Below are 26,506 nucleotides of genomic sequence, written 5' to 3' on the forward strand. Positions count from 1 at the left end.
GACAGATTTGAGAAGCACCTGGAGATGTTTGAGATGATCTAGCATCTCTGCTGAGCATGTAGCAGCCAGTAATACTACACAGCACTTGGAAGACAAGAAGGTAGTTCCTCTAGAGCAGAGGACAGAAGGGAGTTTGAGTCGATCAAGTGGAATTAGCAAGTATAAATTTGACTAGAATGTTCCTCTGCTTCTGTGATAAATGCTATATGATCTTTGATGACAACTCAGTATTCCTTCCCAGGTCCAGGCCATTGAGAAGAAAGAGTACTGCGCACCCAAAATGACTTGCACCAACATCTCGTGATCTCCCATTCAAACACTGATCCTGTCCATCCCTGATCTGCTTATGAGATCTGCAAAGATCATAGCACACAAGGCCACGGTTGGGAAGTTACGCATTTTTAGAAGAGCAGCGTAAAAGCTATTGCTCAGGGAGCTTCACTCACTGTAGTAACCTTTACAAAGAACTTGTAGCACACATCAGTCCACTTCAGCGAGCAAGGCACAAAGCCCTCAAACAGGCAATGCTGTAATAAAACAAAGGCAGATCAACACTTCAACCACATGCCAGCATTGGTTCCTCATTTCCAGTCCAAATCCTGAGAGCTGTTAGCTTTTGGATACGTTAGGAAACATTGCTGCCAGCATGTTATCCATCAAACAGGGGCAGGGGGGTTGTAGCATCTCACAAACAATAAAGTGACTCTCCCTTAAATCAGGTAAGTATGAAGCTATTCCTAGTGAAGGATAAGTAAGAAGCTAATGATGGTTATTAATAGCCCTTAAAGCTAACAGTTCATCTCAGTTAAATGCAAGAGTAATAATCCCTTTGTGACCTTCCCCATTTTTACTGGGGAAACAGACAAAGTTTCATGAAAGACTGCTGTCAGTCACAGTTTTCACCTATTTTAAATCTGGAAAATTACACTAACCTGAATCAGAATCCACCAGGCTCTGCAATTTATACATATCACTGAAGACTCAAAACAGAAATGGTAGGCAGGAGCTTTGCCTTTTACCACTTCCTCAAATTCAGTAGGATTTTTGCCCCAGACTTCCATTGGTATTGAACCTACATGTTAATCTGCCATGAGGCATGCCTAGGGACTATAGACCACCCAATCTGAGAAACTGGCCTGTAATGATAAAGGTGGTAAGGACTTCTTGCTGTTCTTTACTGTTAGTCACAAATCATTAGCCCAGAAATCTTGCTCTTGTAGCAAGGAAAACTATTACTAAAACCAGTCAAGCCTTAACCTGAAATACAAGAGCTACATTTTGACCAGAAGCACGAAAGAGAAGAAATAGCAATAGATCTGAACTGCTCAGCTTGAGAGTTTTTCCTCTGCATCTCTACTACAAATGTAGATAATTAAACATATCCATAATCACAAAAGATAACAAAACAGGATATAACCTTCCTTCTGAGGAATAGAACAAACACTGATTTTTCACAGACTGGCAAACTTCTCTCTCTAGGCACACTGGTACCTCACCTTCTGCTGCTATGCTTCTTGAGCCATTCCTCTGAAGGACTTCTTACGATGCAAGATGCAGGTACAGACCAGCCAAAGGTCTAGTTTGAAATAGCAAGAACAAAAGCAAGACAAAGTTTCACCTGCCATTTGACACTCTACCTTTATTCACCTTGTCTTTAGCCAGAGCTTGGTAATAAACAGAGGAGATATGCACATGAGTCTGCTCAATCTACAAAGCACACACCTGGCAATGCCAGGTCTAAGAACACAGCCTGGTATTACAAAGCAAAACTTATATATTTATCTTTGAAGTTGTAATATTGGTTTTGATTGTGGTTTGGGGTTTGTTTGATTTTGTTCAGATTGGCAAGCGGCTTTGTACAACCCAAAACATTTTAAGACCACAGTGTACACATTTGTTTGAGGTGCTTACTGTTGTTCCTACACAGGAAAAGTAAGGAGTGTTTCTATTAGATAGTAAAGGTAAGGTAAGAAAATCATGGCACTTGAATCAAACTGTTAAATGTTGCACTTGCTCCTGAAAAACTATTACATGTTTTTGCAGAAATCCATGAGAACTGCATCTAGGCCATCCACAACATGAAGAAATAATTGCGAGCTGTGCTGCATAATGGAAAGTTACACAACTGAAACATGAAAGTACTGAAGTTACACTGACTTTGTACTGAAGTTACAAAACTGAAGTGCAAATGCCTTCTTTCTCAGTTTTACCTGGTGTCCTTCTCTTGTACAGCAGATGTTACCTAGGGCACAAAAATAATTTACAACTGCTCAGCAGATTTGCTCAACACAGGATCACACTTGCTCCACATCTTGCAGCAGTTTCTATATCAAACAGAAAACAGGCATTTTGAAGTGATTAAAAATATGGCAGCAATAAGCTACAATTTCTTTCTTTTGCACCCTATCTCCCCTTTACTGTATACTTTAAATATAAGCAAAACTCACAGTCATGGCCAGCGGGTCCTGATTACACCCAAGAGTTGACAGGGACTCTGACTAGCATGTAGCCTTGAATGTCCTAACTGATGCAATACCAAAATTTAACTGGACTGGTCAAAGTCAGCACATGAACAACCTGACTGCCCTCCAGCTCATTCCTTAGATCCAGCATTAAAGGTTAGCACCAGAAGCAATGCAGTTTGCAGGAGCAGGGAAGAGTGTACAAGAGCCAGGCTGTGGCTCGCATGCACAGGAGCAGCCACAGGGTCAGGACAGCTGTGCGTCAAGGACGGCAGGCAGTTCACCAGCGCTCCAGCTGTTCCAGTTGTGGTTTTGGCAGAATACAGGACACTGGAGGATGAATGAATATGCTGACAGAGACATGAAGGACAAGACTTGGGAAACATGAAGTGTTTCCAGGTTAGTCTAATCTATTGCTTGCATAGTCCCAGTTCCCATTATTTCCTCTGCAATATTGCTCATATTTAAATAAATATTCTGTTTCAAATGTCCCAAGGCATGAAAGTACAACAGCAGCCTGGCAGGGGAAACAATAATCAACATTTCAACTAGTTATCATGAAGGAAACACTGGGGAGATTTGTTAACACTGAAGTTGCTGTGTCAGAAATGAAGAACAGGTTTAGAAGGAGACTTGAGATTCCCACTTCTGGTCTCATTGCATGGTCAGAGTTACCGCAAGTTGTTCTGATCTCACTGGCCTCCTAATCCCCATCTCCCCAGAGGAGGGTCGTTAATTCACAGCACTGCCCTGAATTTGGCAGAGGGGCTGTTTCACTCTCTCTCAGCACATACAGTTTCTATACGGGAGGAGACCAAATGGAAGAAACAGAGCCCTCTTACCTAGAGAGCTGCCCAGATGGTGACTACATGCGACAGGTGGGAAGTGAGAGATTTCAGCAGACTCCTGAGACAAGGTGCTTTATGGATTTAGAGCACCTCACCTGTGAAGATAACTTCTTGCCTGGTCCTAGGAATCAAAAGCAGCAGTATGCCATCCTAACTAATTCCTGGTTTAAGAATGTGAAGGGCTAGAATCCATTTTAAGGTGTTACTAAGGAGAAGACTCCAAAAAACAAAAATGGGACAATTTATTTTTACTGACTCACCAAGGACTTTGGTAGGTGCAATTTGGACAACTGACGGGTGAGAAGGGTAGTCAGGGCAGATGACCCTAACACATCAGAAGCAACTTCTTTCATCCTACCCAAAGTTACTCTTAGTGAATCCCTTTCTGTAACACGACAGTGCCTTTCTAGTCCCTTATATTTAAGCTATGCTCTATCTGTAATCAATATCACTCTAGATCTCCTCAGAATTAATCACTGCAGAGCAGTCCACAAAACAAGTCCTGCAGTTGTACGATTATGTGAATGTTCTCTTGACCTGATTTTATGTTAGAGTAAAGCTAAAAACCCACAAAGAGGTTTCTGTGGAACTGAAAGATAACGTAAAATTAAATGCAGCACAGTGTACCCTAAAGCATGATGCACACTAAGGTCTTTGGGCTGGATCAGAGACACAGTCCAGGGGTAAATAAGGTTGACACATGAGGTCTAGACACAGTATGCTATTAAAAATTAAGTAGCCTATTAATTAGATTGTATTAGACTTATAATCATTAGACCCTTCAGATATTTTTGCATTCCAGTTCTCATTAGCACCACAACAAGGCCTCACAATGATTCCATTCACACACATGCTCTGAACTTAAGAATATCTCCATATATCTCCAGAAAACAGCACAATAAGTACACATATGGGTGCATATTTCCTTCCTGGTGATATTCCAGTCAATACGAACCACAACATGGCTACTAGACGCTGCCAAGAGCAAAGGAAAACAGGATGCACTGCTGCATATAGGGATTCACACCCCATACTATTTATGTTTTAGAAAGGTAAAATGCACCTGTAACAGCGTCTGTGACAACAGTATTACAGCCATCATACAAAATCCCTACCTGCCTTGAATTCTTATGCAAAATAGAACGTTGTAGCTTGCATTTTGCAGAAGTTACTAAACAAAAATTTCTAGAATTTTGCAGCCAGCTGCTTTAAAATAGCAAATATGAAAATAAAGAAATAATTTGGTAACATTCATCTTCACTAAAAGCAGCAGTCATGCAAGGAGTTGGGGCTTTGGAACAGAATCAGGTCTGATTTGATAACCCCTATCATTTTATACTTAGATAACTTCCTGTGAAAATCAAGCATATCTGAGAGTACCTGTTCCTCTTTTTCTTTGGTCTTGCTCCTGGAGACTCTGGAAGAGGTAACATCCTGAGCTGGAATGACAGAGATTTGATGCAGTGGCATGTTCATCACACCGCCTTGTTTGGTCCTATCATTTACAGGAAGGAGGCTTAAAGGCAGTGCTCATTCGGTGCCATTGTCAGGCCTTGCACCTAAAAAATAAAAATATTAGATGATGTTAAAGTAGCCTGAAATGTAATTATTTCTAAACCAAAGTTAAGCCTTCAAACGGACCAAGATGCACCTTTTATTTTCTCTCTAGATTCTGAACAGGAGAGAGTTTGGTGCACTGGCTGGGTGAGAAAAGACACTGGAGTTTTAAAGAGCTAGAACTAGACAGGTCAGAGCACAATATATGCAAATGAATGAATAAACAAATTATCAACCAGTTCTGAAAACGGTCCAAGAGCAGAGCCAGAGGGCAGGGATCACGCTCAAGTCTGTGTGGGTAGGGAGGAGGAAGAAGAGCAGCTCTCCACGCTGCCTGGAGGTGCAGAGAGCAAAGCTCATGCAAGTAGTTTCCTAAACTGCCAGCCTCACTACACTGGATTGAACTGCCTTGGGCATCATCCTGAATCAGGCTGAATGCTGTAGCTTTTGTTAAAAGCAGTCAGTGGCCTGCATTTGGCTCCTGTCATTCATATAAACTTGTACCAGCTGGCAACAGGAAGATGTATCACGTGAGCTGTTCCTTTCTTAAGGCTATTAGAGAATAACATAATCAAAATCCCTCACTAGGAATCGGGAATCCACTGAAGTACACACATTTTATCCTTCTTTTAATAATACAACAGGGAAGCATTACACATAGGAAAGACCATGATAGACGTAAATTAGCCAAAATTGGCAACACTAATCTGAAAGGCAGGCATAATTAGCCATAGCTTTTATTAGATTAGCAAAGTTATGTTAAGTAAAAAGCTTTTTGAAACATGTAGGATCATGGAGTGTTTATTTGGAATGTAACCTGCTGCAAATGAGACACAATCAATTGTGTTTAAAGAAAGGATTAGAGGGGAATTAACACAGCAGGGACTACACTAAATAGGGCAACTGGATGATGCACTGTTCTTCTGTTTCCATAACATAGCAACTTTTTGTTTGTTTAGTTTTGAATCTGTGAAAGCAGAAAATAGAGAACAGATAGATGCCCTATATATTATGTTGCTTAACAATTTGTAAGTAGTATAGCCTAGCACTTAGTGCATACCCTTAACTTATATTGCACACATTTTTCATTGAATATTTAATTAATTGGAAGTTTTAAAGATAGGCCAAGCTTCCTAGGTTTTTGACTCTGCAAAAGGTGCTGGTCTGGTTCTATTTCCATTAGACCCCACTGGAGTACTGCAGTTATGTAAAGGGAAAACAGGATCAAATCTTTTGACTGCTTTTGATTAAACGGCAAAAAAAAAATTAATTACATATCCCAAAGCACTTTATGCGGGGAATGATAGTTCAGTATTCTCTTTGCACTGAGGGGGAAAGAGTTATCAAAGGTCATAGAGCAAGTCATGAGCAAAAGCAGAAATGCAGGCAACGCCTGCTGCTTCCCAGTCACACACTCCATTTGCCAGATGATGCTCTCTGCCCATTAGAGTGCTCAGCCACATTCAGAAGCCTTACTGACACGTGGTCAGGATTTATATTACTTCCACAGATGACAAGATGGTGCATCATAAAGCATGCATGAAAGCTTTGAAGGCAATGCCTCCATAACTTCTAAGCATCACTGATTTTAAAAATAAAACACATCTATATGCACAAACAAGCAACAACAAGGACACTTCCTTATTGGAGGACAGAGGGAAACATGGGACTTATCAGCACTATTAAATCTCAGCATAAAGCATAAAGATAAAACACAGGACCTCCCCAGTCCTCCACACACCTGTTTAGCTGCATCCTCTAAAGGAGCCAAGCCAGAGGAGAGATAAATGTGGGCTGAGACAGGAATATCAAACTGCAATAAACAGAGCAGGAAGGGAAGGTATTTTCCCAAGAAAACATAAAGAAATTTAATCCCGAGGTCATTAAGCTCCAAAGAAAATATGCCAGGTAGTATGTGCTGCGCTACTGCCAGTGATAGCTGAGCCAAGGGGAAGGAGACAGACCCTGCTCTGTGTCCCCCTCAAAAAGGGTTCTGGGCTTGCAGGCAAGTACATGTTATTACCATAAAGAGAACAAGGAAAATTATTAGAAAACACAGTTAAATCCCTCTGATGATGCCAAACAAGTCAAACCAGTTTTTCTGGAGGTACTTCGAGGATAGCACGTGTTAGAGTTCTTTGAAAGAGCTCAAGCAGCAGATATAATCCAATTAGATATTCAAAGATGAAGTGAAACAGCCCTCCTCTGGTAAAGAAGCCTGGCAGATGCTCTAACAAAGCCTGCCTTTGTTCAAGGGTGGCTTAGAAAAAGCTCTAAACTTAACAGATGCCACACTGTAGCATCCCCAATCCGGAAGGTCCCTAACAACGCACATACTCAAAGCCTGTCCATATCAACCTGAAGCATGTTAACTCCACAGCGCTAATTAAAGGATAAAGTTACATGAATCAACGGACCATCTGCAGTACCAAGTACAAACAGACAACGGTGCCAGAAAAGCAATGCCACACAGCACAAAGCAAGTTATGACAAGCTCCACAGGATGTTTTTCACAGCTAAATTAACACCACGTGCTCCCTGATCTGGGGGTGAGGAGTTGAGCACCTGCAAATGGGATCCAAGCTTCAAGCACATCAAATTGGGGGCCTGCCAAAGAGTGCCGTAGGGGGGAAATGCTAAGGCAAGGAGACTGCTCCTAGACACTCCCTCCTCTTCAGGATTCCAGTTAGATGTTCAGGCCATTCCTCACACAAAGTGAGGGTTCCTCATTACTACAGCACCTCCACCCAACAGCTGAGTACTCTCGCCCAGGAGGTGGCAGATAAGGGCTCAGCTTCCTCCTCCCTTGTGTAGTATTCAGTTCATAAACCGCACATGCAAGGGAAGTCCTACGACCACTGGTATAGATGCTGTTCTGTTCACAGAGGAAGAATCTTCCAGCTCCTTTTTGCCTGGAAAGCTGAAGTAATCATGGGATGGCAGGATAGGGAGAGAGAGGGTACATGCACCAGCCAGGTCCCATAGGCAGGGCGGTCATCTGCCTGCGGAGGAGGAGGGATCCTATTCTCCTCCTGCCCCTATGGCTGTTCACATACCATTCGCTGGAGTAAAATACCTAAAAGAAATCCTCTTAGGAGTGTGGGCATTCAGTAAACTATAACAAAAATTAACCCTGTTTTCTTAGCTCAACCCTTTACTGACGCTGCTGACAGCCAATAAGCCACGAATAGAGACTACTGCTCTTGTCCAGGGAGGTTTCCTGCAAACGTGGCTGGGGCACAGGGGAATGCCTGGACAGAGAACAGCCTGAAACTCTTAGTGTTCCCCTTATCTGTAGCCACACTGGTTCCTGCAAAATGCATTCCAGCCATACTGCCATCGCAGAGAACCTTCAGAAACCAATACCATTTCAAAAGACAAAAGAGGTCAAAACCCTGGCCTCGGAGCCCACAGGAGATCTTAGTTCAATGGAGCTAAAATTTCCCCCACCCAGGCAGTCCAGTTTTGCTTTCTGTACGGCAGGCAAAACAGTAAGTAAAAATGCCAACAGACACCTGGAACCACATCAGCTGGGTCCTCATTATGTTGCGAGAACCATGAAGCTGCAGCAAGAACAGTCAGATTCAGAGGAAATGAGACAAAGAGTCTCTGAAAGTAGTTGAGAAGAAAAAAGGAAGGAAAAGCATGCACATGGCTTGGGCCTGGTGGCTCTGGCATTCCCCTGAGCAGTACATCTCTGACAGCAACAGGGTTATCAGCATTAAGTACATGAGAGGGAACAACCAACAACAGGTAGCCTCAGTATAGCAGAAGCAGGTGGGAGACCACTTGAAACCCCTCTTCCATCATCCACCCCGTCAGGACCTCAGTTTCCCAAGAGACAAAACAAGCACATAAATCAGCCATGAGATGAACCTAACAGTCTGTAAATTGCTGGATTGTTACAGCAAGAAGTGCCATTGGAAGAACCCAGGTGGAGGAAGCTATTGTCATCCCCCACCTGCCACCCACTGCAGCTTTTCTGCCCATTACACATTCCAAAATAAAGGCTAAACTACTCTTTGCCAAAGATTCCCAGCTAGACTGGGGCAAGTAAGCACAAATTATGGTTTCCTGTTGGTGGTTTGGTATCTACCAGAATCCAAAAACATGCAGTATGAACTCCAGATTTTATTAGGTCATTTACACTTCAGAAAGTCCACCATGTTCCCTTGCTACACAGTGTATGCTGGAGAACTTCAGCAGAAGCTCTGGAGCTGTAGTGGCACTGGCTGCAGATGTACACAGGCCTCACCAAAGGAAAAGCATCCTGAGGATGTACGTAGGTGTGCACACATGCTTTGCATCACTTATAGGAGGGGAAAAAAAAAGTAGCAATCAAATACATCAGTTGTTTTCCTATTTAAAGTACAAAAGATATTCTGGATCATAAAAGAATCTGTCTTTATGTGCATGAAAGATAAACCCTGAAACCTATGGTAGAAACAAGATGATAGTCGCTAACAGAAGGGAATTGGAAGGAATTTCACCCGTGAGTCATTCCAGTCTGCTCCACGGCTTCTTACACTTTTCTTCAGCTCCCCTTGCCCCCAATAATGACAGCGAGCTGTATCACACAGGTCAATGGTCTGATAATCTGTTGCAGTGTGGGAGGGTTAAAAATAAAGCAACAGATCGCTGCTGTCCAGATAATTCAGATACTCCAGCGCTGTGCATTGCCATGACAATCCTGCCATGGAATGGATGCAGTCTGTGGACTTCAGGGGACCTACCAGCTGCAGGCTGGAAAGTGCTGCCCTGAGGCTTTGTGGATCCCCGCTGTGAACTCTGGTCTTCTGAAACTTCCCCTCCAGGAAGCACGAAACCTGACCAACCCAAACAGGAATGGAAACCCCCTGAAGAAACCTCTGACTGCTGCTAGATGGTGTAACATCTTCATCAGCTGGCTTACTTTCTCCTAGTGAGATTTGAAATAATCTATTAACGCAGATTTGGAATGTGTTTTTATGCTGGAGGTCTTGACATGAAATCTCAAAGCCCCACGAAAAAAAAAATCCTTCGGTTTTGTTTTTTTTGTTGTTGTTGTTGTTGCTCTGAAGGTAACAGAAGCCCTCATCCAGGGACATTAGCAAATTCCTGTATGCATCTTAATTTTGCTTATCTACCCTGGCATTTCAGCTGGATATAGCTTATGCCTACTTTCCATACGCTACATTTTCCATATTTGCAAATATTTCCAATCCTATTAGCTTGTGTTGGCTCCAGTTTGAATCTTGTATTTATTTTATTTTGAGCTTGTCCGGACCCCTCCCCTACTGATGTAGCTTATATAATCCTTTTCTAGAGGTGACAGATGTGCATTTTCAAAAAGCAGATCCTGCATCTGCATTTCACTTTGTTTTACTGTAGCTTAATCAGTACTTTGTTAACAGCATTATTTAAGAGATGTTATCAAGCCTCATGCACTTACATGCATTTGTTAACTTGACAAACAAATCTAATCAAGGGAGCTTAAGGGAGAGAAACTAACACTTCTTTCCCTCCTTTCAGGGCTAGTACAACGTTAGAAGTGAAAAGAACCCTTGTACTCAGCTCAGGCAGATATAATTCTGGATTATTGCTACTTAGAGCTATGTTTCTGCCCATATATCCTGCATTGTTTACTAGCTCAGCTGCAACTTCTCCCTTCATTATCTCAGTTCCTCCTTTCCTCCACCTGCTAATGATGTCCTAAAAATAATTAGCTTCAAGACGTAAAACCATTTTTTTTGTAATAATTTAAAAAAAAAATATGTTATCATATAGCTGAAATAAAAAGAAAGACTTAGAAAGGGGACAAGAGATCCTTCTGCATGTTACCCATATTCCCTTTGAAAGCTTTTTAATGTACAGGAATATATAGCTTCAGACCACACAGAACACAGAGAGAGAGAGAGAGGTATCTGCCAGCTCTAGCTGACTCCTCTCAAAATAAAAATATGATTGTTTTTACAAACATAATCCAACTAGACAAGCAAGCTGCTAAACAGCATCAATAAATAATGGTCCCAGAGCTCTTAGCAATCCTCTCCCTTGATTTCAATGGAAGCTAAGCAGGATCTGCACCTCTCATAAACAGATGCCTTAAAATCTGCCCCCTTCAAGTCAAATCAGCTGCTAAGTGCAATTATGAACTAGCTTGGTAACAGTCAGAAGAAAACAAATGTCACTTCCCTCTGTTCTAATAACAAAATAATACAGTCATTACAGTCCCTTGAGAAAAAAAGAAATTACTTTTGTCCGCTTATGCTACTAATAGCAACTTACCCACATCGGAAGCATCAGTGATCATTCCTGATGTCCTGTGGAAAGAACAAAGCACCAGGCGCCCTACACACACACACACACACACAGGCAGTAAGCTACTGCTACAGAGGCAAAACTTCTTAAACTACATCAGCGGTCTGCAAGGTAATACACATTTTTAAGTACTCCCCTTGTATATTTGTTGATGAAACAGTCCATAATAACATCAGCAATAATCCCTGGGACAGTCTCTAACTATAACAAGCAAAAAGAAACAGAGGTAAAGCAGAAGTTTCATTCTCTACCCTGGGAAGCCCTAACGGTGCGGGGCTGGGAGAGGTCAACAGCAAGGGCTGCAGTTTTCTCAGCCAGGAAGTTGCTCTACCTGCTCCACTGAATTTCCAAATCCATTTGCATAACAGGGTGCCACTCGTTTTTTTCACCTAGATAATCACCATTTCACCTCACCCTTCACATTAAACACATCTTCCTGCCCCGAGGTGCTTCCAAACAGAGCAGGTCCAGCACACGTATCACACTGCAGGCTGTGAGTCTTTACAGCTTTGCTGCAAGCAGGATGTAATATCACAGCACATACGGGACTTGCCTTGTTATCACTCTTTGCCATGATCCCAGCAACTCCCACAATGAGAATGGCGTCCTGAGAAATTAATGCCCCCCTCCAGAAGATGCATTCTTCCCTCCAATTTGGCACTGAAGCCACACTGCAGAGCAAAAATTAGGCTGTCTTAATCACACAGCTCAAATGAATTTTTTCTTAAAGATATGGATGATGACTTGCTTCTTCATAATATTCATTGCCAGATAACAACATGCCACCGTACCACGCCTATGGCTAGTTTTTGAGAAAAGGTGGTTTTCCTTCTTCATTACGTGTCCAAAAGCATTGCACAGCAGTAACCTACATGGATTCCATCACAGTGTGCACGCTGGTGATGCAATAGTCAATGCATCTTTTCCTTACCCACCCACAGAAATGGTTAGAGTGAGCAGTGGTGAGGTTTCATACAGTTTGAGATTCTTAAATTAAAGGAAGATAAAAAAGGTCAGATTACTGACCTTACAGGTTTGGGAACGGCCCACTAAGATTGCTGCAGTTGGTCCCTTGCAATTGTAGATCACCCTGCAATCAGCGCAGAAGGGTCCAGAGTACATCCACTGGATACAAAAAACACTCCCCTCCATCCTATTTATGGGCAAAAGCCAAACCCCACAAAACTATGACATGCCAGGGAAAGACAGCAAGTGATGTCATAGAATTGTTAAGGTTGGAAAAGACCTAAAAGATCATCAAGTCCAACCATGTCAAGGACAAGGCAACACCCCAGACCTCCAGAATAATAGCAAATCTATTGGGGAAAATGCCCACATGATCATTATGATTTGGCAAAGCACTCCATATGATGATTGGTGTTTTTTAAAAGAAAATGTTAATGAAGGTTATAATCAAATGGAAACAATACTAATACATGTATAGACCAGTGAAAGAAATCTGCACCAACACATATTTGCAGGCAAATTTCTAGTCTAGTACACAAGTCCAATGTAACACTTATGGATAATTTATGATCACTTCCCATTCTCTACTAAAATCCTTTTGGGGTTCATGACACTCTAAATCAGTTCTGCAATCCAGTGAAAAATTGCTCTGTATTTTTATCTGCAAAATTAATACAGACTATTAAAAACAAATGCATAAATTTACATTGAAGACAATCAAAGCCTGTGTTTCTCAAACAGTCTAAATATTTACAATGCAAGAGAGTGATGAAACAAAACAATCTCATCATTGTTCAGTGAGGACATTGCTCACATTCTGTATTGTACACAGATAACAATGACACATTTTTAGGAAAATCCTATGTTACATCACTTATTTTCCATTACATCAGAGGCTATCAGTTATAAAAGCTATTTATGAACAACAGGCGCCTAAGCAACATTCTTCACTATTGTTTAACTGCTACCAGGCAAAACATTCCTCCCAAGCCAGAGTAAAAAGAATATACTATTGACTAAATGATTCTGTGTTTTGAAGAAGTATTAAATCATTCCTTCTTTGTCTCTGGGTGAATAAGAAATTTCCAAAGTGGTGCACATAAGAATGTATTTCTTTTGAATGATTTATGAGTTAAATGCCAAGTAACTCTTTATTTACAGGTTTAAGTTACAACATATCTTTGCTCTGGAAGTCTTAATAAAATCTAGATTTCTGGATTATTATGACAAACCTCTAAACTCTTTCTAAGGAAATATCTACAAACCACATTCTTTAGGACTTGCATGATACAACTGGACAGCCCAAACCCAGTGTCTTCAAAAGTTCAAGTACAGAGTAAAAAGGGCAATGTACCACGCATCCCGTACCTGGTTCTTCCACTAACTTGTATGACATCGGTAAATTATGTTTTCAACCATAATTTCCCACATTTTAAAGCAACCTGAACTTCTGATGCAAAACTAGCTACCAGAAGTCATTTGCTATCCCCTGAAGTTAAAATGTTTTAAATACATTTTAAATACAGGGGAATACTACGAGTCATTAAAGCATAACAGATTTCGATGAGAGCTTTTTGTTGGGAAGTATATTCAAGAATAGCATGTCTACTCTATGGTTTTTTGTTTCCGTCTTTTTCCATGCTGATACCTTCTCTGTATGTTTGCCAATGTCCAAAAAGAACCCCCTCTCCAGAGGGAAACATGGAAAGGACCAGTACTGCAAGCTGCACAAGAACTTGTGCTCCAGGCAGAATAACCAGCTGGGGATGTCCACAGCCCCATCAACATAAACACCCATCTTTAACTTTATTTCAGATATCAGCAATACAGAGGTGTGCTTGCTGGCTGTGGTTCAGGAAGGCAAATCACTTAAGTTCTTCAGTTTAGTCACTTCTGTGCAATGCAAGGATAACAATATTTCCACTTCCCCCCTCCAGGCTGTTTCAGCTGCACAGAGAGCTTCTGTGGGGGTGGTGGTGTTCCTTACTTACCATGGCAATGTACGGTACCTGGTACAACCAAGAGCACAGACTGAAGTGCTACTGTAAGACAAGCAATAAGATCAGTACACATCTGAGTCACTCCCTCAGTTTCACACCTGCATCCTCACCAAAATTCACCAGATCTTGATTTGAGACAGTTGCTAGCCAGACAAACATCATATTCCTCATCAATTTCAACATGAAAATTACGCGATGCAGAGTTTAAGAGCCTCTGTTTCACAGCATTATAATTAAAAAGTAAAGCTGTACAAAGCCTGTAGACAGAGTCCAGGTTTGTGAACAGAATTAATTCCCCTTCAGTGCCAGAACAAGACAGCCTCTTCCAGCTGCAACCTTATCATGGGATATGTTGTGCGGTTAAAAAGACTGCATGTGCTCTTCTTATTGGAAGTGTCCCTGGTGTAGTTTAAAGGCCAGGCAACCGGTTTCAGAGGGCTGAGAAACAGCCTGGCTTCCCTCATCCTGCCTCCCCACGCCAGCGCTGACACTAACACGCCCTGGCAGCGGAGAAGCACCAGCAAAAACAGTTTCCCTTCATTAGGGTGTTATTTCATGCGAGCGTGCTGGCACGCGTATGTCGGTTCTCCCCCCACAACAGTGTTCTGTGCCACCCAAAAAGACGGACTGGCATTACTGAACCCCACAGACAAGGCATTCCTTACCACAGTCTATAAAGGGCCGTTCATCCCCACCATACCTAAAATAGCCACTGGATGTGATCATGAGATGAATGCACAACTGTGGATTCCTTTAAATCGCTGCCTTCTTACACGGACAAGAAACCAGTGTCCAGCAGTTGCATCCTCAGCCGTTATCCTCGTTCTCAGTTCAGTAATCAAGTGTTGACCCTTTCTGTCCCATCCAGTATTAGTTCCCTTGTTTCTACAAATATTTAGAAGTTTAGAGATTTTAGTTTAGAGAAACAGCACAACACTCCACCAAACCATTCCTATGCACTTGCAAGATCTGTACACAATCCTATTAAATCAAATCCACCACAGCTTTCTGTCACCAGAACTAAAGCAGCATTTCTGAAGCCCCTCTGTCATCCGCTAGCTGCTCATTGCCAGTCAACCACAGCCCGCTGCAGAAGGCTGCTAAGACAGTGTGAAGTATCCAGGTACAGAGAAACTGTGCCTATTCATGAGAAAGCCCGAGAACTGCACAGGTCTGTTTCTTGCTGCTGGAGAAGAGGCTGACTTGTAGTGCTCTGTTGCCTTACTGTTGAAATGACTTCTAGTTTTTCCTCCAGCAGATGCTCCAAGCAATCTTTGAGTGTCTAGTAAGGGTGAGAAGCCCAGGCCATTAAAGAGCAACAGGCTGTCACACAAAAGATGGTTTAGAAGGAACCTGGTGATAGCTGGGGCGATACGGTGGAACGGATTTTGGGATGCTGTTGCATATCCACAGGGCAAGTAAAAGAAGTTGATATGGGAAGTTGTCCAAACAGGAAAAGGCTTAAAATAAAATTCAGGATCACGGCCACATCACTGATACCAATTGACATGTTACGTTTTTCAACCTAATCACATTTAGAAGTGGCTTTTCTGTCTTCTCCCCTAACAGATGCTCTTTGCTTTAAATTAGTTTAGACAGGAGCCAGAGAGATGAAATGGTGCTAAATAAGGCCCATGCAATTCTGGTGCACGTGACCACTATTGTAAAATACGAAACATTCATGAAGACAAAACCTGGAAGGAACAGCAGTTTCTATCAAGTATCTGTTGAAACTGAAAGCAAGAAGAAAAACTTTATTTATCTATTTTTATTAAGCTAAAATCTCATCAGTCCCAGAGGAAAATGCTCTGCTGGAAAGAGGAGCACTGAAGGAGCACTGAACCTGCTGAGGCCACATCAGAATTTTGCATCAACTGCATTCAGAGCTGCAGTGAGATAAACCCACCCGACCCCACTCTACTCTCCTTCATATTTTCCAGGACCCATACCTGCTGACCATGTGGTTTCCTCCTCTAAGCAATTACAATTACAATAACATTCAGGGACATTTGCTTTTCCAAAGAGTAGATTAAAAAATTACTACAGACAAATAATTTCAATGTCTGCTGAATTAGGCTAATTGAGAGATAAGGACATATTTCTTTATTAACCATTTTTAAATGGCAAATGCCAGTGGTTTTTTTTAATTTAAAAAAGACAACTACTCCGCATTCCATATGCAACAGATGTCAGAAAATCAAGACAAAATCTCCTCAGTTTTCTGCTCACTTAAAAACAGTTGGCATGTTCCACTCCAGAGACAGTCCCATCTTTGGCCCAGGCTCCCACACATGGGCTGTATAGCAGCATCAAGATGGTCACAAAGTATTTAAAGACGAAGGATATGAATTCTGCTATTTTTGAACTACACAGGAATCCACAAGTGACCAAACTACCGCTGCTTTCTCCTTGGAAGACTCAATCATTCCCTTCAGTCTCCGGGTGCTAGAGGAAGCAGTGCTGTGCTTAGAACAGGCACAGTCCCCTCTGTGTCACAAGTGACCTTGTGCCTGACACAGTCCTCCTCCATTACCATGCTCTCTCGGAATGAGGCATAAAGCCTTGGTCCTGGAGGGTGTTACACTTTTGCTTTACAGGGACAAGTGCTATTCAGTGATTGGTACTACCTGGCGATAGCAAAAGCTCCCATTACCATCTTCTGTTGAAGCAGTAATTTGGTACCATCTCACGTGACCTACGTTTCAGGCAGAGTTAACAGAAGTCTCACAGCTCAGCAAGGCCAGCTGATCTCTCACTGCCTCATTACAGAGGACAGAAACCGTCTAACTTAGAAATGACACCAAAAAGAGGCTAAAAAGTATTTAGATCCCAATCTTTGGAAATGTTAAATATCTCAGCTGAAAAGGCTTCCTCTTCCTTGTTGTGCTGCTTCCACAGCACAGGCAGGCAGCTGTCTTACAATGCTTAACCAATGCTACCTAACACCTTCAAGCAGGAAACAACAACATAGCACACATATAAATATTTATTTGTGTGCTCATGGATTGGGTTTTTTGGGGTGGGTGTGTTTCTTTAAAGAAAAAAAAAAACTCTAGGAAGAAGATGCCCACCAAGGAGGGATCTTCTCTGCCTGAAAAAAAAAAAGACTGCTGGCAAAACTGCACCCTACAGCATTTAGCTGGGGCAAAGACTCACCACGAATCCAGTGCAAACTCAGTACTATTGCCCTTACAGCACTTGGTCTCCCCTTGAAATTCCCTTCCCAAACACTAATACTGCCCAGACTTTCCTGACTGGCAAAACAGAGGTATCACTTCAGTTTCTGATCTTGTCCTATCTGCAGGTTACGAATTAGAATACTTCTCTAATTAGAGATCAACTGTGGAATTAGAAGGTGGATTATTTTTAGCAATCTTCTGATTGAGCTAGAGCTGCAGTCAGTTGTAAATTAGTCACTGCTGCTTCTAAGACTACATTTTACACACCAACTTCCAACGCATCATTTAGTATCTCTTCAAAAGCCATAATCTCTCAGTCATCTTTGCAGGAAACAGAGGAAAGAGGAAGCAGCTATCATACAGCTGAGAAGAGACTTCTTAAGATCTTCAGGTTTCTCGCTCCAAGCCTAGAAAGAATGGCAAGGGGACATGAAGAGGTCTGGAAAGACATGGCCGCCTTCACACACCAGTGGTGAAGACACACACAAGCCTGAGTCACGCATCCCTCTGACAGCTGTCATGTTGGAGTGGCACCTTTTACAGAAGGGGTCGTAGAAGGCCCAGCAACAGCCTACTACACTGTTTTATTGCTCACCAGATTAAAGCATGAATTAGCCTGCCAGTGATTTTCTTCTCTTTTTTTGGCATATTCCAATAAAGAAAGAAGAAAAGGCCCATGGAAGAAAGGCTCAGCTCAGAAACTTGCCAACTCTCCTTGACTCGCTGGGGTTGCGGGAGACTGAGGATAAACAGCATTTCAGAAAAGCAGGTCTGTGCTGCAGTATGTCTGTGTTACTGGCCATGGTGGGATGCACTGTGTACAGTCATGCCGCTTTCCACTCCCATCCCCTGCTGACAAGAATTACTTTCAGACTTGAAACCCAACAGTTCCGTCATCTTATTAAATTCCCTGTTCCTGGCTCAAGTGTCTCTCATATGCATTAGTTTGATTACATCAACCATGAAGACCTGTCCATGAGCCACACAGGATACAGCTCAAAGGAGGTCAGTCAGAGATTGCATCTTCAGCTGCCTGAGTTTCTCCTCCCTTATTCACAGAAGCAGCAATGCAAACTGTGTGACAAGGGATGAGTATATGCTTTGTGGGGTCATGTGGAAAGAGAGATAATACCAAAGCACCAAGATGCAACTGGCAAACCTACCTTCCCTAAGCAGAGCATCTACCCTGGAGCAGACCCATCCCTGCAGCTTCCTCCCACAATCCCGGTACCAAGCACAGCCAGTAAAGACAGGCTAAGCCAAACCCATGCAGATCTTATAAACTGGAGAGCCTAAATACAGCAGCCATGGAGGATGTGAAAAGACAGCTGGCAACCAGCCAACCAGCAGCCTAATCAGCAGGGCGCTGCAGGGCATCACAGCCCTACCAAGTCTGTGCAAAGCACCTGTAGTACTGCCCAGTGAGAACACGCCAACTGAAAAACTTCCCAGTAGGCATTCAAAGATGGATAAGACAGACTGAACATGTGTCCTGGCTGACAAGAAGAGCTCAAGTACACAGAGAAAGCAAACAACCATAACAAACGTCTAACAGACACAATGGAAGATCACAGCCAAGAATAAAACGCATGATGTACCTAATTCCGTTTCTACATAAGGAACTGATCCTGACTCAGCTTCCTTGCTCTCAGGCAGCTGGACCACACAATGCTATGCTTGCTTCTTGCCAGGGTATCACTAACGAAGGAAAGCAAGTGAGAAATCTTATCTTGAATCAAACATGTTCAACAGCAACTGAGCTGGGATTCTTGCCTTGTGGTTGGAGAAGTTGATATCAACACCACTAGTGAATAAAAGCCAAGGCCTGGTGCATATACAAGTGCCTTAGGGTCCCCAAAACACCAAATGCTGACCATGGGAGGCTGTGATCCTGGGAAGAAAACCACCAAAAGACTACAAAGCTTACATCAGACTTACCCTGCTGCATTTGGCTTGTAGGTGTGTAGAGGAGATGCTTCCACACTTCACTATGCGCATCTCAGATGCAGCCTTACTGAGCAGGGATAAAAAGCAACGAGCACTTAGGCAACCCTGGTACGAGGCACAGGGCTCTGGCAGGGCCATCTCCTGCTTCTTTGAACACACAACTTTGAAGCTGCAGTTCTGATCTATCACTTGCACATTGCCTCACTAGAAATAAAGCCACACTTTTCACTTAAGAAAGTAATCAGATGGATCAGGAAAGGTCAAAGAGGAATAATTTTGAACCTCTTGCCATTTGGAACATACAACAGAGTTGTGAACCCCACCTTCTCACGGATTTGCCTGGAAAACATCACAGTGCAGTTTTCCTACACTCCCAGGAGGGCACATAAAAAGAATCTTGTCTCTAAAAGGCCTTGGGAGCTCCAGAGCTCTGCAGGTGTGCCAGAACAGGCCTCTTTCTCACACACCTGCCAAAGCATGTAGCAGCTTGTACAGAACAACATGGAGACCTTCCAAGCCTTGCAATTATGTGATGAAAGCAACTTGGTGAATATTGGTGAATATTTCTGCAACATTTGAAAGTCTTAACTCTAGCAGTCTCAGTAACAAGTTATCCTCCCCTCTCAGGTCTGACCCTAGGACGAAGGGTACAAACTAGCTGAACATCGCTGTCATGAGAATCACAGAAACAAAATACACGTCTCATGCAAAGGAACTGCTAAAAGGCAATATACAGTTTTCATGCCCCAAAGCAATGAGAGATTTCAAGGCTACAGTGTTAACACACTGCATAAGAACACCGATGCATTTAGAAGGCTGAAATTTGATCTCATTTTTGTTGGCTTCTGCTTTGTTATGCCAAGAGCAAAGTTAAAATCTCCTTCAATCTTTTAATCAAACATGCTACTTTTTTTGTTAACTCCCAAAATCAAGCCAGCCTGACAAGACTCCTGTAATTTTACCAGGGAATCTCTCCTCCCTCCACCCCCTTATGTTATTAAACATTAATTTTATGAAGAGTCCCTGCACTGTGCCACATGAATTTTGTGAAGAGTCAGCTGCAGCGTGCCAGCTCTAATTTAGTAACAATACTTAACCTTATCCCCATGGCTCTCAGAAGGCCTTGCCATGGAAGAAGGCCATCCCATGGGCACAAGGATTAGCACAGTCTCACATCCTACAGTTTGGTATCCTGTGGTGGCAGGCTTCATAAGAGCCACACACCCACGTAAACTATCTTGTGTCTAAAAAAGTGCTTTGGTACAGGGTGAGGCTGCAGCTCTAGGTTGTGACATTGCAATTTACATTCCCTTCTTCCTGTGACATCTAAAGTTCCATCAAATACTTGATGTCTAGCCAACAGGTTCAGAAGTTACTGGCACTGTGATTGCATAAGCCCACTTCCCCTTGGAAAGCAGGCTAAAAGAACATTTTTAAAAAATCCAAGAACCTTACAAAAAAACATGATACAGATGACAACTGAGTTGCAGGAAACAAAGGTACACACAGGTGAAGTAGCTTAAACCAGAAAATATAGGCCAGAAGAAGGAACAAGAATCATATTTCTGCTCTCACAACAAACCTTCAGCTGCAAGTAAACTTCCTCTTCTTTTTAGAGCTAAGCAGATTTTCCCTCCCCTCTTTGCAACAAGACAGCATTTAATTCAGTATGCATTTACGCCTTTTGGTATAAGTAGAGATCATTTGCGATGTCAAAGAGCAGCAGCTCCTCTGCAAGGCTTCAGTCTATTTGTTTTTTATATATTACATGCGTGCACGTATACACACACACACACATTTTATAGAAGCAGCTTCAATGTAAACGATTGTGCTAGAGAAAAAACACTGACAACAACTATCCTTTCCAGTCCTGGCATTTCAGGTTCAGATTCGGCAGGCAAGCTCTAGATGAAAATGACCCTGAACGCTATGATGACAATAATCACATTTAAACAGACAACATTTTGGATGCAGAACTACGAGGGAAACTCACTAAATTTACCAGAAAGAAAGGAAAAACCAAAGCCTACTGTTAACTTCAGAAAGAGCCAGACTGCTCCTGTGTGCATTTCCTTCTCTGTCATCACCTACAGTAAACTATCACCTAGTGCTCTTCCCATTGCTCTGGTAAGTCAGACTTTACCAGGCTTATTAAGAACAGAAAAGCTACTGCCAACTTTCACTTTCTATCTGTTGCAGCAGAGTTCATCACGTTGTTAAGCACAAGTCCCTTAACAGTGGTTTCCTGAAGGAGGCCATGGGAAACAGGCAAGAAGGGGACAAACAGACTCAGACAGGGCAAGAGGAGGCATTTGCAAGAATTTATTGCTATAATGCAGCCCATGTTATGAAAGCATAGCAGAGCCCCATATTGCATCACTCCCTGTTTTTCAATCCATCAATCTTCCCATAAATATATATATACACACAGAAGAAAAAAAAATATATATACACACACAGAAATATGCCATGTTTTTCCATTAGCCTTCCTCTTCTGACTGATGCCTTCATAGTTACAAGAGATTATAACCAGGATTGGCCTAGTAGTGAATCACCCTCAATAGCACACTGCGCTTTTACAACTAGAAATAGAGGGATCAGAGAGATTAATCCTCTGTCCTGGGCGACATGAGGAACCAGTGACAGTGAAAGCAAATATAAATAGGCAGAGAAGGCTCTTCGTCTTGCCACAACCCCCTTTGGTTTCGAAGGAGGGTCTTCCACCGAGAGATGCCTTTAGAGGTCATTATGAATGAAACTAAACAAAGGCATCCCTTTTGTAAGCGCTGCAGTAATTGGGAAGGGAGGAGATCCCACTAATAATCCCTGTCACATCACCTTCCCTCTCCCAGGAAGGTAAAGGCCAGGTTCAGCCCCGCTGCCAAGAGAAGCACTTACGGTAGCAAGATTTGACCGAATACTTCCTCAACATTTAATTGGTGCTATAGGGCAGGTTGTACACAGCGAGTCTGTTGCTTCCTGTTCAGTTAATACTACTCAAATGATCCTCTACTGGCAAAAATCACCCAAAAGCCGTGTCTAGAAGCCAGTAACCTTCGGCACTAGAAGTCATGGCAATACACGGACCCCCACTGCTGCCCCCGTCCAAATTCTTGTGTAACAACAAGAAAGCAGAACTTAACACCCAACTCTGGCAACAAGAACAGAAGCACGTCTCCCCTCGTCAAGCCACACCGATGGCACAGAGTTATTAGCACTAAGTAAGTCTGAGTGACAAATTATTCTGGTCATTAGAATCAGCAGATCAGACCCAGGGGGAAGCCTATCTGTTCATTAAGAAGTGTTGTTTTTTTTCTACAGATGCTCTTCCTTGCAGGCTCACTATACGCAACAAAGAGGAACTGAAAGGCTTTTTAAAAATAAAGTACATTTGAGAGGAAGGGAGGCACCGAGGATTTGTATGCTTTTTTAAAAACTAGCAACTTTGTGTGTAACCTTGCATCCATTTTTTTTCTTTTTTTTTCTTCTTTTTTTTTTGTTCGTCACCCTAGATCCTTCTAACTTTCTTTCCTTCCCCTCTGCCTTATCCAACTGACCCTTTGATTCAAAGAGAAATGTTTCTTGTCCTGTGTCCAAGACATGACACAAATGAAGCTACCTGCTCAGGAAAGAACAGCTGGGAATATTTTTATTCCTTGTAACGAAAGGAACAGAAGTTTTAAGGGACAGATATCAAGGCATACCTAACTAATACATAGGATTTACCTACCCCAAAATATACAATATTTATATTCTATATTGATTCTGGCCACATATTGTGCAAGGTTTACAACTGGGATCTTTAAATGAGTCTCCAGGGATAAAGTTCTCATCTACTAGTTGAATTGTTTTCATCAAACTGTGGAAAATCTCAGCCACAATTTCTAGAATCTTTTAGTATTTTCCATGTATTAGACATATACCTGGCATCAATATTTCCAGCAGTGTTTTCAGTCAAGTTCAATCAACCACAACATTCTGCCAGATGTCTGGTCAAATTCAGGATGTGTGACCAAGCTCCCCCACTTGCCTGCAGGTATCAAAGGTGAACTCCAGAGGGGCATCTTTTTTAAAAGACAGAGAAGTTCAACAGTCATTTACATATATCTAAAACGGCCCAAACCCGATAACCAGCTGGGCACATAATAAAGGCTAGCCTTCCCCCTGGTCCCTGGGGAAAGAAATTGCAAGCACTAGAAACTGCTGATGGCTGAGATGTCTATTGCTGTTTGTGAACTGTCTGGCTGTCTGGTGACGAGTTACATTTGAGAATAACACAGCTCTTAATAATTGCAAAAAGACTGCTTCCAAGGGCTCTTGTCCATTTACCTACCCCAGAATCAATAAACACCATGTAACGTTATTTGTTTTTTTAATGCTTCACACGAATGTGGTTAGATACCTTGATAATCAAGACCCACAAAAATAATGTGGGAAGCAGTGAGAAACAATCTGTTTTGGAAATGATGAGTTCTTTGGACAACTAGTGTTTTCAGTAAAAGCCAGACAACAGAACTAGTAAAACTGGCCCAAACTTAGTGAAGAGTGTTTCAAGGACCTGGAGCTGAGAAACTTCACAATGAACAAGGCCCACCCAGCAAATTTAATGCCAGCTCTGATATGCCAAAGCAAGCTGCCACCAGATCTTTGCAGTCAATGCACAAGACAGCAAGACAGATGTCACAGTAAACCCTGCACAAGTTCTGTCTCACTATGGAAATTAATACAGTGAATTAGATGTGTGGTTTACGTGGTTCACTCAGTTCCTGCAGCAGCTAGCAGGAGATGCTCCAGAAAAAGATCTGGAGCAGGCAGTAACTGGATAGCCTGTTCCCCAGGAAGATTTCCCCTCTAATACCTTACGCCCTAGAAGTGAAGTTTTTCCCAGACTTGAAGTTTTCCATTCTTTATAGCCTTCTACAGCCTCGGTATTCACTATTTGTCTGCCACATGCAGACACAGTCCAAGCACAACGATGCTCAGGGTTCCTGCAAGCTCCTTGCTTCAAAGCCTGTTCATTTTTTAAAGTAGCCCAGCTACAGCCTCTTATAAAACACTAGTTAGACGCTTCTATAGGATCAAGAGTTCCTTATATTTTTGGGGGAGGGAGGAAGGGCAGGACCAGAGCAAAACAAAACAAAAATTAAAATAAATACATAAATAAATAATTAAAAAAGGACACTTCATTCCTGTTTTCATTTTTCCTGGCAAATGGCCACATGCTGACTCTATTCTTCACCATTTCTGAAGCTGGCTATCAGTCAGTCACATTAGGGCTGACTGCTTCTGAGGTATATGGGAGGGAAGACTGAAAAGCAGAAGACTCCTTTTTCTTAGGCAGCAGAATCAATTCAGGACTTTAAGAGCCACCTACCGCTCCTTTCTTGAGCGGTGTTACTACTGGGAGCTACGCTGGCAGTGATCTGCCTCCCCCACTAATACCAGTGTTTGGAAGAGCAATAAGGACATCAGGCTGGCAGAGACGAGACTTCGGTACATTGCCCAAAGTACATGTGACAGCCTCAGCAGCTGGGAAGATTGAGTCCTTTCATCCTTGAACATGGGAGAGGTGCCTGTCCAAAAGGTTAGATCTGAAATAACTGAAGTTTTTTTAAAAAATCTCATCCTGAAAATACAGAAAGTTCATCTGGCATGCTGAATTAACCTGTCCTCATAACGCTTAAGACTGAGCAAAAGCAGCCAGGGAACAGGTAGATTTTCTAGCACTGGAATCATAGCTGCCGCTTCTGGACACCTCCACCAATTCTGGCCACATATCCATACACTGAGGCATGAAAAGGGACGTAGTCTTTTTCTTTCAACGTGACACCTCAAAACAGAAAATCGCTTCTTTTCAACTAGTCTACCTCTACAAGCAAGACTGCTGACTAGGGCTAGCTGAAAGCCAAGTTGAAAAATCAAAACAACAAAAAAAACCCCAACACCATAACAACAAATATTCAGTGAATTGCAAATTTTTTAAGTTCACATCAGACTCTAACCAAAGTCACACGAAGTCCTCAGTAAAGGGGCAGTTGTTCAGACTTCAGCAGTCCTATCAGTTTCAGCAACTGTAGCAGAATCAAATCCTGGGGAATGTCTCACTTTCTCCGAGCAGCTACAGAGTTGCTTGGGGAAGTCTGGCACCAAATGGTTTGGGCCACAGTTGAGAAGCTGCCAACACTACTCAGCAGGTGTTATCCTGGGTGCTGGGCATAGCCTTGAGCCAGGGCCCTCGATGTTTCCAGCAATCCTGGTCCAGAGGCAGACTTAGCAGAACTCTGCATCAGTGGAAATTCACAACGTTGTTAAGTTTCAAAGAAAACATCTTAGGTTTGACAAACAGATGTTTTTCAAAGAAAACTTCTTTCCTCTGAAAATTTTTGACCAGGGCTATTACTGGATCAACCTCAGCCTCATCTGACACTACTCCAGAATGAATTTCAGCAGCAAAAGTTCATAAAAACTGCTGCTGCTTCAGCTGAAGTGTTATTGTGAGAGCAGCTCTCCTCTTCCACCCCTGTCTTCCTTCCAAGATCTCCTTCCACCTCCACTCAAGCTCTACCTAAATTGTCCCTTCTATGTTTATGCTGCTGGGTTATTTATCAATATTTTTTTTTGTGCTCAGAAGTATACAAGTCCTTTGCCAACTGCAGAGCCTGAGCTGTGTGCCCTCTTGCACTGCAGTTTGAAACAAACTGATTTCACATTGCACGTTATAATTCTAGCTTTGTTCGTGCTTCCAGCACACTAAAAAGTGGAAAAGCTGAAGTGTTACCGTTCAGAACAACTTGAGCACTACTCTACCTGCCAACTAGCTCCAGGAAGCATGAAGGAATTCTGACTATTTCTCAGTCTGCCGTGAAACTTCACGATTCGTTACGAACACGTTGTGACCAGCACATCTTGCGTACAGTTTCTTCTCTGGTGTATCTTCGTTCCACATCGCTAACTGAATGCAAATTCGGGTCCTCCTCCAAATCGGAGACCTAGTGCAAACACAGTGCCTTTCCCACTCAGCTGATCCGCTCTCGGTTTCTGCCAAGCAATACCAATACTCCAGCACCAGCGCGCACACAGACGAGCTAAGGCTGAGCAAAGACATCAGAGGTGGGAAAGCCTCTTACCGGTGAATTAGGTGCCTCTTCCTCAGCTCTGACAGAGGAGCAGCCCTGAACACTCCGAGCGGAGCCTCCGCACCGGCCAACGACGGGAGGCTCCGCCGCAGCCCCCGCCCCGCGGAGGCG

At 42.6% G+C, this 26,506-nt stretch overlaps 1 protein-coding gene across 2 annotated transcripts in view; it reads right to left on the reverse strand.

Moving 5' to 3' along the window:
- The window catches only part of MARCHF8 (membrane associated ring-CH-type finger 8), a 100,251-nt gene that overhangs the window by 71,422 nt on the left and 2,323 nt on the right, over positions 1–26,506 (reverse strand). For both annotated transcript variants that reach the window (XM_068399830.1, XM_068399831.1), the window contains exon 2: positions 4,691–4,869. In XM_068399830.1, coding sequence (XP_068255931.1) covers positions 4,691–4,786 — 96 coding nt within the window. In that variant the 5' untranslated portion in view covers positions 4,787–4,869. The remainder of the gene's footprint in view (positions 1–4,690; positions 4,870–26,506) is intronic.

This window comes from Nyctibius grandis, chromosome 4 (assembly GCF_013368605.1).
Source record: "Nyctibius grandis isolate bNycGra1 chromosome 4, bNycGra1.pri, whole genome shotgun sequence".
Classification (NCBI taxonomy): Eukaryota; Metazoa; Chordata; class Aves; order Nyctibiiformes; family Nyctibiidae; genus Nyctibius; species Nyctibius grandis.